Source organism: Schistocerca nitens, chromosome 4 (assembly GCF_023898315.1).
Source record: "Schistocerca nitens isolate TAMUIC-IGC-003100 chromosome 4, iqSchNite1.1, whole genome shotgun sequence".
In the NCBI taxonomy this organism is placed as follows: Eukaryota; Metazoa; Arthropoda; class Insecta; order Orthoptera; family Acrididae; genus Schistocerca; species Schistocerca nitens.
The window spans coordinates 584,132,958-584,147,130 of NC_064617.1; the positions used below are offsets into that span (position 1 = coordinate 584,132,958).

At 38.8% G+C, this 14,173-nt stretch overlaps 1 protein-coding gene across 1 annotated transcript in view; it reads left to right on the top strand.

Moving 5' to 3' along the window:
• The window catches only part of LOC126251866 (glycine receptor subunit alpha-3-like), a 718,212-nt gene that overhangs the window by 634,198 nt on the left and 69,841 nt on the right, over positions 1-14,173 (top strand). The window contains exons 6-8 of the mRNA XM_049952553.1: positions 2,537-2,619; positions 4,282-4,416; positions 12,177-12,368. Of these exons, the coding sequence (XP_049808510.1) occupies positions 2,537-2,619; positions 4,282-4,416; positions 12,177-12,368 (410 nt within the window). The remainder of the gene's footprint in view (positions 1-2,536; positions 2,620-4,281; positions 4,417-12,176; positions 12,369-14,173) is intronic.

Genomic DNA, 14,173 nt, shown 5'->3' on the forward strand with positions numbered 1-14,173 from the left:
GTTAATAAAGAAAGTAAATGTGCGGCCGTTACGTGAACAATTAACTAGCGGTAATTAGATATTTGAGATTTGGGGAAAATTACGGTCGCCAGTCCTATGGACAATTACTATAATAACTGAAAAAGAAAGGTTATTACACATATAATCAGCACTAGAAGCGTGGCAACTGAAGGTTGACACGTGTAGTGTGAAAACTGAAAGTTTGTCAGAAGTAATAAATTTCGCTACACTTAATTTAGCAAAAGAATTAATAAAACCGGAAAATCGAAAGTTAATTTAGTGACTGAAGTTAATAGTGAGCTTTCTTTCTGAAGCACATCGAATTTCAGTGAAATACGGTTAGTCTTGGACTACCTCAACAATCATTTCAAAAGCTACTTGAATCTATGCTATTTAGAAATAAGAGATTTAACTTTGAACTTGAATTAAATGATTCTGAACAATTAACAATAGTAAAATTTAGTACGTACCAAGCTGAGCTGCAGTCACAGCTAAGCTAAAATATGGTAACAAAACTAGCACTCTTAATTTGTGCTCGTGTAATCTAAATATTGTAGCCAGCTATGAATACTTAAAGTGAACTTTGAAATTAAAGCAGTGAAATGGAATGATTGTACTTTAATGCTGGCGTCTGAATTTCAACGACACTCGGGTTCATTTCGGAAAAGGAAGGGACCCTGCTTGGTAATGCAATTGGAACAATGAGCAAAAAAGGTTCATACTAAGTTGCTGTAATTTTGTGATGTGAACAGTTTGAAAAGCTGAGGTCTCCCATACAGTTCTAAAACTTTACGTGCTTCCAGTCTTCCTTGTTGGTTGATTGACGGTTTGAAGCCGTCGATCGAGGAGGTGGCGACAGTCACTCATTGTCGGCCGTCGCTGTTGCAGAAGCTGGATGTTGGCGCGCCTTCTTCTCGACACGGTCACCAGACGAAACGGGCTCTTGATGTGCGCCAGCTAATGCTTCCCGTCCGCGACACCATGTCAGAAACTATCATCGCAAGTCGAGCGCAATTACATGCTGCCAAACCCCGAAAGCGCGGCAACTCACGGGAGCTTCACACAACACACCTGCTCCACTCGCTACTCCAGCCAGACTCTCTCTCTCTGCTCAGCCCGCGCTCCACGCGACAGAGTTAACACTACCAAAGATCCTACACACTTTGATTCTTCACACGACCTATCGATGTAATCGTTCGATAGCAGTTTTCCCTAGGCAAGACCCAGCGTAAAAATACAAATAATATTCACAAAACAAACCAATTATACATCGACATAAATGCATATATATATATACAAATAGTAAAACAATTACAATATACAAAGACACAGAAATGTTATATCCTGAGGTAACAAAATTAAGGAAAACAAATTTATAGTACAATAGATGGAAATAGGAGGATATGCATTTCCGGCGTTACCGATTCAGTTTTAATGATGACTCTAGAAACATATTACAGCTCTCTACCTATCGTTCCCATAGGGGTCTCGAAGTCTGGAGTCTGCACAGAGGCATTTAAGCAATCAGTCTTCCCACCATCCACACGTGAAGGAAACGGGAGAAAGCCCTAATAACCGGTGAAATTGGACGCCCCCTCTGCCATGCACTTGGTTTGCAGGTGTAGGTGTAGATACACACTGAAATATAATTTTCATCATTCTATGAAACACAGAGTATTTGAAAACTAGCTTACTTTCAAGTTAACGGAGTCCCATCAGGAACTATATGCACTTAATATGGATTGCAGCCAAGAACTGTCACATTAAGGCCATGAGAACTGAATCATTACATTTGTAATATCTGGCAGAAGCATTGATTAAGTCAAATGTCTCAATTATAATTTCATGAACTCTCTTTACTGTTCGTATAAAACAAGGAACATGCTTTACTGAATTATGCTGCAGTATTGGTCGCTTGCTGGACTATTACACCGGCAGAAAATTAATGCCAACCAAACTAAAGGTATATGAGCATTCATCTGCCATTGTTTACCTGTCGATCGCAGTCCACACAAAAACGGTTCAATACGCTTTCGAAGTACCGCACCTATTGTCGCTCAAGGGTCCCCCAAGACTCTTGACCCTCTGTAAACAGTGCAGTTCGTACTAATTCGAGGGCTCGTAACTTTTTTCATTCGACATCAGTCAAAATGGTGTTTCACATCTGTGACTCCTTGATATGCTTTAACATATTTGTATTGAGGGATTAGTGGATACTCATAGTGTTTTGGGATTGTATGATTTTCTGCCTGTATCTCTGGTTCCTTTTGCATACATCATTGTAAATAGTGTACCTTTCCTCGTGATGTACACGAAATATAAAGTAAAATATTCTCGCATGTGTGCATACAACCCCCATATTTTTATTTTATTGAGTGTACTTTTGCAGAAAAGAAATTTTACTCTCTTATTTAATAGCATTTTTATGACTAAATTCTTTCAACAGGAATAACTGTATGCAATTAAATGTTACATTTCATAATTTAAATGTATGACTTCATTGAACAGTTAGTATTAGCTTATCATATTGTTTCAGACTGAAGTTAACGTTTTCCTGTATGATGGATCTCTCAAAGTTTCCACTAGACAGCCAAGTGTGCACGATGGAGGTTGCTAGCTGTAAGTACTATTCATGAGAGGAAATATTGATGTAAGGGCATTAAGGTTCTTCCATAATTTTAAAAATATTCTTAGTAGTATGGACGTACAAGAGACTCTGGTTGTTACAAGCAACACTGCTAAAAATTAAACAAAAACTTATCATTATTCGACATGAATATAATCTAATTGTAAGCATATGTTGTTATCAACGTACAGCACCTAACTAAAACATACGATCCTTCAGTTTCTCCCGGCATAATCATTGACCGGTCACTCGATGGGTATACTGCCGGTTCATAGTATCATGCAGGCACAATAATTATCGGAGTCTAATTCAAGCACAAATGTAGAAATACTGGAAAAGTGTCGTTAGTGAGTCCATCGAAAGAAGCACCTTCCACAGTCTTATAAACCTTTTCATGGTTAAATTTATTTGCATGCATTTCAAAAATAAAATGGTAAAAACTGCCTTCCTTCGTGATAGATATTAAACTTTCACTACCAAAAAAATTGTAAGCTGATAGATTTGGCAAAATGGGACACATGTCCCAGGAACCTAACTACATCCATGTATGTGCGCCTAGGATTGTCAGAGATAATTTTTTTAGGATGAGTTCATTACAACGGATATTATGGAGAAAAGTGTAAGAAATCAGTACCAAAATTGATTTATTCTCCTGGCATGAAAAACTGAAATATCGCATACAAGTTTACAATGTAGTATTTTAATATGACTTTCACACATAACATACCAATGTTTTTAACATTCTGCTAAGTTTTATGGGGTATATAAATACCATTACAAACAAATTATGTACAAAGCACCATAATCACTTAGGTGTGTAGGGATGTTTCAAAAGAATGTCAGATATGTTTAAGAAAAACAGTTACTTCAGATATTGTTGGAATGCGGAAGATAGTAATTTCATATGTTACTCGTGAAACCGACACACTATGCATCCTATAAACACAAACCACTCAAGTTCATAACAGTCTACTATATATTCAGCCAGTGGAACGTACTATTTTTCTCGAAGTTCCGAAAGGATCTCGCTAGACGCTGTCACTAGACAGATGAGATATAGTTGTCTCAATGCTCAAAAGTGCGCGTTATTTGGTGGACGTACGTATCCAATCAACTACGAAAGGGTTGAGTGGGACTGCGGCTATATTCTCGGCATGTCTTGAGAATAAGCACTAGGTGTACTTATCAGAAAGACACTCAGCGCTGATGGCGAGGTAGGACGTAGGGCCTGCTTCCACGCAGTCGCAGCCAGGTTACTATGCCGAGTGTCGCCGGCCACAATCTCTGACACGGTCAGTGCTTTCGCTGCTAACAGGTACCCCCGCGTGCGGACCACGTACGGAGCGGCCAACAGGCGCAGGCGTTGTAAGTCGGCCGTATGTCCTCAGGACGTCAGTGTGTCAGCGCACCTATCTCTCACCTAGTCTTATTGCCAAACGCTATGAACCAGCAGTACGCTCCTGGATCGTTCCATTAACAAACACATAGTTTGAGTTTATTCAGTTACTTTTAACAACTCTGGGATCGTATTTATATGAGATGCACTCAGTTACTTACATTTGTTCACTCCATGATCGTTTTGTTAAGTTTAATATATATAAAAACAAATCATCTGCCACTGTTACCGGCGCTACAAAAAAATTTTCACTTTATAGTTTCCAAAACCATAGAGGAGCTGAGCCTTGAATGGAAGACCTTAAATCCAGTAATCATGGGGAAAGGATTACGTATGCCACAGTTCGAGATTGTCAAGATTGCAGCGTCTGATTGTCAGGAATCCTTTCAAATAGGTGAGTCGGGGAATGAAAAAAAAGTTAGTTTGTACTCTAATATACCTTAGAATGTTACTTATATTCCATAACCGACATTAAGATGTCGCTGAAACTTTTACAACGTTTGGAAAATAAAAAAGACAACCCCCTTTCGCACTTTTCATTTATGAACTGATTTACTCTTTCAGCAATCATTCATGTTGACACATTCTGTTCATTAAGTTATCTCAAATTTTCTTTCAGTCTTTGATGAGGTACTCATATAACATACCTAGAAATAATGAATTAGCATTGACTGTAGAAACTTCACCATAACCAGCTCGCATTATAAAAGAAACCTCTGCGGGTAATTGCACGTTCACCGAGATAAATATGCAGTGAATTGATAACAGAACAGCAAAGATATATTTTCGACAAATGATGCCTTGACCCTTACAGTTCTCCCACTCATATCTGTTTAATCACCAGCAAATTTTTTTATATACAGTGATCTTCAGCAATATAAACATGTACATGAATCTATAAACACCTGAGGATGGGCGCAAGCCCGAAACCAGTCGTGTGAAAAATAAATAACCTTTTATTGTGACTGGTAGCGGAAAGTTTTCTACAACATATAAAAGAACAGTCACGGAATTCAACAGCATTCACTGTGGATAAAATTCATTTCACAGAACAGGAAAAGATAGACTTTGCCTCACGAATCAAACCATACAGGCAGACTACATGTCCATAAATTTCATCGCAATGCACAACGGTGTTAGACTCTGTAAAAGAAATGTTTACCTATAATTTCTCTTTATTGACTGGTATTGTTGGTTTGGTCCGAAGACTGATGCAGCTCTCGCCTCTAGTATATCCTGTGCAAGCCTCTTCACCTCTGTACAACTCTTGCATCAAACATCCACTTCCTCTTTGTTGCTGTAGACATGTGTTGCTTTCATTCTACAACTACTAACTTTCACACTGTTCTCCATAATTAAATTGACTTCCCCTTGTTGCCTCAGATGTATGTTCAGTTAGCCGATTCTTTCTTTTTCTTAGGTGGTTCCATAAATTTCCGTTCTCCTCAGTTTGACTCAGTACATCTTCATTATTTATAAAATCTACCCAACTAATGGTCAGCACTCAAGTGCACAATCATCTTTGAAAAACTTACGTTATCTTTCCGTCTATGTTGGGTATAGCTGTAGTATCACTTGGTACATGGCTACCCTCTAGAGAAATACTTACAGAAAACACGCCTACACTTTTATATTAGATGTTGAAATATTTACTTCTTCAGAAAAGTCTGCTTTCAGTATCTTTTCTATCTCGACTGTTGTCCATTATTTTTCTGCAAGAAGAGAAAGCTCATTTACTACTTTTAGTCCCTCGTTTTCTAATCTTATTCACTCGGCATCGTCTGATGTAATTGTAGTTCGGTCCATTGCCCTTCTTTTACTTTTGCTGATGTTCATCTTATACCATCCTTCCCTGAACCTACCTATTTCTATTGATCTTTGAGTCCTACGCCCTCTCTTGCAGAATTACTGTCATCAGAAAACTTTCATTTATTTCACTGAAGTATAATACCTTTTCCAAATACATCTTTGCTTTATTTTACTGCTTGCTCGATTTACAAATTGAAAAGTCTTCCATCTTTTCACGTCTTTTTACTCTCATAACTGCATTCTGTTTCCCGTATCAGTTATAGAGAACCTTTCCTTCGATTTATTTCATGCCTCCTATCACTGAATTTTATAAAAAATTTACCTCAGTCGAACTCTAAGTATACAGTTTCTTTTAATTTAGGTTTGGCTTTCTTCAGAGTTTATTCAAAGTGGTTGTGTAACTATTCCTTCCTTTGTGTTCGATTTCTCCAGAACACAAACTGATCTCCTCCGATCTTCCACTAGTCTTTCCATTCCTCCGTATCATCCCAGTGCACTCAGGAAATATAATCATTTCATTGTTATAAAGCGTCATACTGCTATGTATAAAGTTTGTACTGAAATGCAGTGGTTTGCAGTCAGCTCATTTGATGACTGCTTCCTTTCATACTTCTTTTTTCTTGACCTTTAGTCCGTACCTTCAAAGGGTCGGCTCAGCATGTTAATTTATGGTAGCGTGTTGTCGCATGATAGCCCTGTAACCCCATTAATCTCCCCTAATGAATCGTAACAGAAATTCATACATGTAACGAAATAATAGGGTTGTGATTTGTAATAGCAATTGTTGATCTCAGGAAACAGATCATAACTTTAGAAACCAGTGAATAACAGTTAAATGTAAAATAATCCATCAATGAAAAGAATACAAACCTGAACAATTTGCTACTACCGTCACAGGAGGATATTGTCATCTACGTAGAAAGAACTAGTTAAAGGTACGAACAGACAAATTAAAAGTTAGAACTCATTAAAAATTTCTTACATGAGCAGGTGTAAGGTTAGTATGTAGCGTGTATTTCATGACAAGGGGCCTTTTTAAGAATTTCAAAACCAAAACATGATAAATACATCTAGAAAAGCAGTACATAAAAGTAACGTAGGTCACATGCTATATGCTGTCAATATGATAAGCTAACAAAGTGACTGTGAACAGAAAACATAATAACATTTCATCATATACTGTGTAGGAGCTACCGTGAACGGAAGTATCACACAGAAGAGGCAAAAAGAATATACAGTATCATAAAATCCGTAAGCGCATAAATATATACGGCTATGTAGTATACTAAATCTCTGTCAAAAGTACTTAGTAGACCTAACTATTAAGTAGGTAATTTTAAAACTTTTCAGAAGATTACAGGAATATTCTGGTATTTATATAACATGAATCTATTTAGAGAAAAGGATATATTAAGACAGATACTTGACAATTTTGATCGATTCTACAATCATGTGTTATTGTGCCTACATTCTAGCACTGTGTGTGACAAAATTTATACAATGGACAATAAATAATACTAAATTCATGAAAGGTGATTCAAGTACCAACATATATTGACTAATAACTATGAGACTAAAGGAGGGGCTTGAGGGAGGGGCGGTAAAATAAAGAAGGAAGACAATGAGGTGAAAAGAAAACTTACAGACAATAAAATATCTTGGCATGTATAAAACCCTAAATATGAGTGCACAAAGAACAGAGAATTTCGGGTCACAAATTAAAACTGTTATACCTGATGGATGATAGACTGAAAATAAGCCTAAAATTTTCCACGTAAATGGAGGTTATAAAATCCTGGGAAGTATAAATAAACAACACGTACATTAAATTAAATGTAAAAATCTAGTTCACCTATCTACAAAAAACATGTAAAGGATGTACATGACGGAACTACACAATAAAATTAATAAAATGTACAAATGTAATGAAACAAGGTACAACAAGAGTGTGTTGTGGTGCTGAAGTGTACAAGCCAAGGGTACTACTACCTTTACATATTTGGATAAATGGTGCATCACATGAGAACTTAATGATAAATTAATCTAAAGTAGCCACAATAGGCCAGATTAGAAGTGGGGTCTGGGCATGACAATTAAGTGAATAAATATAAAACATCAAAGAAGTTTTGTAAGAAATTATTTTTCTTCTTCTTTATTGTTATTATTATTATTGTTAACAGACAAGCCGGTGACAAGAAATGAGTTCAAATCGAAACTTGCTTTTGGCAATTTTTTCCTGCAGACAGCCGTCGATGCAGAATGGCAGTATACTTGTATATTTTAACCAGGATTTTTAGTAGTTACCTCCTTTCAAACAGATATAGTGTTTTATATTTTGATCGATGGAAATTGTAACGGGACTCATCATTTCTGTTGTGCCCTTAGTATCCTTTCTATACGATTTCTCTTATTCTATGTTGCTGCATCAAGTGGACCGATTGAGCTGCGGGACTTCTAAACTGTTTTTAGCTGTCCACTGCTCTTGAAACGTTCGACTTCTACTAATACTTTGTGATGTCCTATCCGTTCTCCGATATACATGGGCTTATAATATTCGTCATTTTACCTACGTTCACTAACCCGCTCTGACATCCGTAATATCTGTAATTTGGTAAGGAGCGATAGCATTATTAGGGATCTCAACCAGGTCGTGAGTCTAGCAGACACTGCAAAATATTGGCTGTAGGGATTTAGGGTGATATACTTTACCGACACGATTCCTGGCACCTAACAATGAGGCGCTTTTAAGTAAATTTTATAGATATTGTTTCACTTTCATTTCGCTACACCTCTTTGTACAACAGGCTGCCTGACGATAGTGCAGTTGATATTAAAAATTGTTAATTTCGCTAATCTGTTCACCTTGGTGGGTGTCGGGGGTGCTGAGCATCATCGTCTGTAGTGGACAGTTCCCTACAGCCTCATGACTGCGCGATCCCTCAAGCACTCTTTGTAAAGTTCTTATTGAAAGTTGACAGAAAGAATTGCGGTTAGTGTGGAAGCAATATCTCCTAATCACACAGGGCCCTGAGTAGAACAAATTCAGCGCTGCAGTTTTATGTGCAATAATCTTTGAGGTTAGCAATAGCTAGAGAAAGAACACTATAAACCCAAAATTTTTCATCATGTGCATATCTAAGAAGCTCAACTTTCAGGACATAGCTAAGCAAGTAGTAGGTTGCCATTTGTATTCATCTTAGAGATTTTTCAGGAGATAAATATATGGAACCATGAATTTTCCCACGGTCAGGAACCATTGTTGAGATAATGATTAAAGCAACACAGCTGCTCCTGATCTTTTGCGCAAATGCGTAATGAGAAAGCCAAATTAAAAAAGGAGTGTCATTTAAGTAACATGTTGTTCGAATAGTTACTGGAAGATATCAGCAGCTGACAGCTTCAGCCCGACTAACAGAGAGAGATATGGAGAAAAAATAGAGAGAGAGTGAGAGAGAGGAAGGTAGAGGGAGGATGTGTCTGCAAGTGAGAGAGAGTCGAGGAGACGGATGGAATAGAAACGAAGCCCATTCTCAACCCATCTGTCTATTTGTTACCATTATCCCGTAGACGGCAATAGTATTACAACAGATACGACTGAACCACATGAAACTTCATTTTCTCCCGACGTGTAAAATGGTCAAATAAATTACGGGAATGCAGCCGGATGACGTCCTCGACAACGGCGATATTACTACAGGAGCGCACTCCGTCATTTTCAAGGCAGGAATGCTAATAGAGAGCGCCGAGCAAAGCTATTTAAAACATCAGGACGCAGGGCGTATGCAGAGAGAGAACATACAAGCCGAAACTGCTAGCGCCACGACACAATTAAAGATGACCAGCATCAGAAGTTATTTACAGTGAACATTAATTACCAGTGGGTGAGCAAGCAGGGTGAACTCTGTCCTTCTGTTGTTTCAACAGGGAGAAGGCAGGCTTCCAAACAGAATTTGGGCAAAAACCTCCATCTTTATTGATAAGGTCAATTTCTAATTCTATCTCAACTACATCTTTAATAACCATATGATAACAGCAACATTTCGTTCGAATGTCTCTGATATTTTACTTAGCTTTGATGTGATCTTTAACTTCACACGCGTTACTCTGACTGATACGTTACATCCATGTGATGATTTAACGAATCTACAGCGGGTGGACGAATATATAAAAACACCAAAACACAAGAGCTCACCACGCCTGATACACCAAGAGTTCTGATTATGGGACAGTCGCAAGTGTATACGTCCAATTTGTAAAATGAAGAAACCACAAACAGTTGTTTAACCTAAAGTCCTTTATTGTTCACCACCGGTTTCGGAAGACTTTAAAGCTTCATCACTTGGTGTAAAAAGTAAAATCACTTGACCATCTGAGGTGATCCTCACCCCATGTAATCATGGTTCCATTACAGTTGTGACAGTTGGGCAAAGATGCTGTCAGATCTGACGATAAAACGTCGAGTTATGAAAGTTACGAGAATCGTACATGAACATGTGTGAAGATGGCAATCTAGCCGAAATGGATCGTTCACAAAAAACTCTAAACTACTATAGCAGCAATTTGTGTTTTATTACCTAATGTTTCTAAGAGATATCTTCCACGCTGTGGATTCATTGGATAGTAAACGTTCTTGACTAAAATTCTGAACTATTTACTGCACACTCTTTGGTGAATGAATTTCGATTGTACCAATTAGACGCTATAGTCAACGGCTAAGAAAGCTGTCTTTAGCCTTTTAGCCTGTGTTTTATACTGTGAGCGTCGCTTATATACAGCGTACAAGGAGTCAGCCAGTACATAACTGAGTTCTTCGGCACGGGATGATACTGAAATCCGCTTCACCAATACCTGCCTTTGTGCGTTCGCCTTCGGAACACTTTGTGTTCTAGTGCGTCATTCTATGTCCCACATGATTCTGCGTCTATGAGTAGAATTCTTCTGTACTTTGAGCCTGAAGTGAATCCTCTTGCGCAGAGTTTTCAAGCTTTAGATAAACATGTCTAGCTGTGGCACTTTATGGGGCTTGTAATCCACGTGTCATCCACTATCTGAACCGGCAGCACGGCCGTCACGCTGTCGACTGGTGCCTCAAAAACAAGGCTTCAACTTGCCTGGATTTAAGTTAATCCCATTTGTTATTTGCCTTAAAAGTTGATTTTGGTTATATATTTTCGGTAGTCCACAAATTCTGCGTGAAACTGGCGTTCTGCGCATGAGTCACATGGCAGTGTACCTGCGTTTTTGAAAATATCTCGGCTTTGCGTTTGTCCTTAGGCCTTCGTAGTTGAGTTCAGTTAATGTTTTTCATTTTGTGATGTTGTTGCAGGATGAGCGGGATGGATGTAGATTAATTTTGTCTTTTTACATTATCATAATTCGTTTCCTCTTCTGTAATAGCTGCAATTACTAATTCTATGGTTTTACTTCGGTGGAGCAGAATGTAGTAAAATTTGAATTGTATCCCACCTAATCCCAGTAACAGGTTCCGAGCCTCTGTTATGAGGAAGAGTATTAAAATAAATGTGGAGATTTTGAAAATACATACGTTACCAAAAATATCCTGAAAAGAAGAACTTATTTATAAGTAACATTGGTGTTTAAAAAATTAGTATGACTCATCATCCTATGAAGGATAAAGAAACCCATTTTAATATCCAAACTGGAATTACTAGTTTGTTTTATCAACAAGTCACAACTAATCATTGTGCTATACTTCAAGTTTAGTGATGCGCATCATCACTCATCGTATTGAAAAATACTGAAACGCTTCACTCTTTTCGAACTGTTCCATTGGAGCAGTACTGTGATTGGCAAAAAGACCTGTTGCTGTTTTATGAACTTCTTCTTCTACATTTTCGCATGCATAGCACCTGCTGTAAACGAATAACGTAATGATGCTTATAAGGAAAGGAACTACTCGTAGACTGAAGAAAAATGTTGAAAGATATAAAACAATAATTGTTATCTCACTGGTTCAAATCCGACCCATCTGAGGAAAATGGTGTAACTATTTCTGGAATGATTAGCAAGTGGACTGCAGTAAGCTTTTTGGGGTAGCTTCCTACGTGTAAAGCTTCTGAGTATTGTTGTTCTCATACCGATATTTAGTGTGTGGTAGTGTGTGTGTGTGTGTGTGTGTGTGTGTGTGTGTGTGTGTGTGATGAGAGAGAGAGAGAGAGACAGAGAGACAGAGAGAGAGACGGAGAGGGAGAGTATTTTATTTGGGAACCCGTGGATTCGGTAGTGACTTTATTATTTGCTATAATACCTGTAGACTGGCGAAACACAGAAACACTTGTGGCGGTAATGTTGTTATGTCGCGAGTTGGGTGTCCGCCCTGCGCAGGCAACTACAGCTGCCTGGTGGCGGAGTTCCACCTGTCGCGGTCGGTGGGCTACCACCTGGTGCAGAGCTACCTGCCCACCATGCTCATCGTCGTCATCTCGTGGGTCTCCTTCTGGATGGACGTCGACTCCGTTCCGGGCCGCACCACGCTTGGCGTCACGACGCTGCTCGCTGTCTCCTCGCAGTCCTCGGGTAACTACAAGAGGCTCACTTTCTCCTCACATGGTGCTAACTCTACTGTGCATTTTAATAGAGCGCTTGCAGTATCTTGCACCTCACTAATTTAATTATGTTTCGACTCCTTAAGCATTTTTTACCGATCGCTAAGCGTTTTCAGTCGCAACGCGGAATCTTTTAAGTTAATAATTTTACTCTCTTTGTATCTTTATATGATTATGCATTCTATATCAAGCTGTTATACCCAGATACATGTGATATTATATGAATTCAGAACTCATGTACCAATGTCCTAGGGGAGTACGGAACTTGCACGTAAACCCGTAGCAAAACACTCTTTTAACAACGATTGAGAAGTCTTCAGAGTGAAAGCACGCTACTGCCTTCCGTGGAGGAGGAGGAGGAGGAGGAGGAGGACATTAGTGTTTAACGTCCCGTCGACAACGAGGTCATTAGAGACGGAGCACAAGCTCGGGTGAGGGAAGGATGGGGAAGGAAATCGGCCGTGCCCTTTCAAAGGAACCATCCCGGCATTTGCCTGTAGCGATTTAGGGGAATCACGGAAAACCTAAATCAGGATGGCCGGAGACGGGATTGAACCGTCGTCCTTCCGAATGCGAGTCCAGTGTGCTAACCACTGCGCCACCTCGCTCAGTACCACCTTCCGTGTCTGCCTGCAGAGAAACTGTTCTGAATTACGCTCTCTGGTACTTAAGATCTTCTCCAGGTAGACGTCGTCGTCTAGGCCTGTCTCTCTAGTTCGTTAGTTCATGCTCCTAAGCAGATATTCTTTCGCTGTCTGCCGCAGGCTGTCTTGTAACTAGCGTCTTACCTCTGCTTCTCTCTATTCTTGTTCGTTCATCCTGAAATATTGTTGTTCCTTTCCAAAATCTTTTAATATTTGCCACTCACCCTGTTGTCACCTATCATGTGGTATAAGTACATCCATCTGCAAGGGTCCTATTGTAAACTCTAATCTGAAGTAATAACAAACATAATTTCCGTTTGGTTATGGCTGTCAGTAGCCCCTGTCAGCAGGCTTTTCTATCCGCACACTGCATGATACGTTCTTCGACGTAAATATTCTAACATTTTTCCACCCCCAAAATTCTCCTCAACTTTACTTCCATGTATTACATGTATTACAATCCATTCCCTTCTTCGGTAAACAGTGAATTTTTCCATAGAAATGAATTACGGCACATGTACAAACACAAGTTATAAATTTTTGTGTCGGACTGCAGTACTGTGAATATCACAGTTATCGCAGTTACAAACATCAACGATAAGTTTAGAATTATTTCGTTTCTTAAGAAAACGTAGGAGATGAGATGGATCGATGACCATATTAAATTACATCGTGATAAAATGCCAGCAAACACCCTGAGGCTGACATTTCTACCAATACTGAAGATGGAATCGCAGAATTACAAAAATATTCAGTTACCTATATTTTAAGAGTTGGGGGCTATAGTAACAAAACAGAAGAATACGAAATCAGCAAGGTCAGAGTTCATAAACAGAGAACTCTTGACAAATAGGGGACGTTCACACAAACTACGCTTCCTTCACGTATCAAACACCTGCTGGCTTACAATTAGGGTACCGACTACATGATTAACGGCAGCTGTTTCTTCTATACTAAAGAAAGACGAAAGAAGTAAAACTATATATCACAGAGCTGTTAGCATTCAACGTACAAACTGCACCCCGGTGTATTAAACACCCGGTTAAAGTCAACAGCAGAGCCACTCTTGCAGGAAGAAGAGAATGATTTTCGAAACGGGAGAGTTTCCATTGACAATGTTTTTACCATCAAA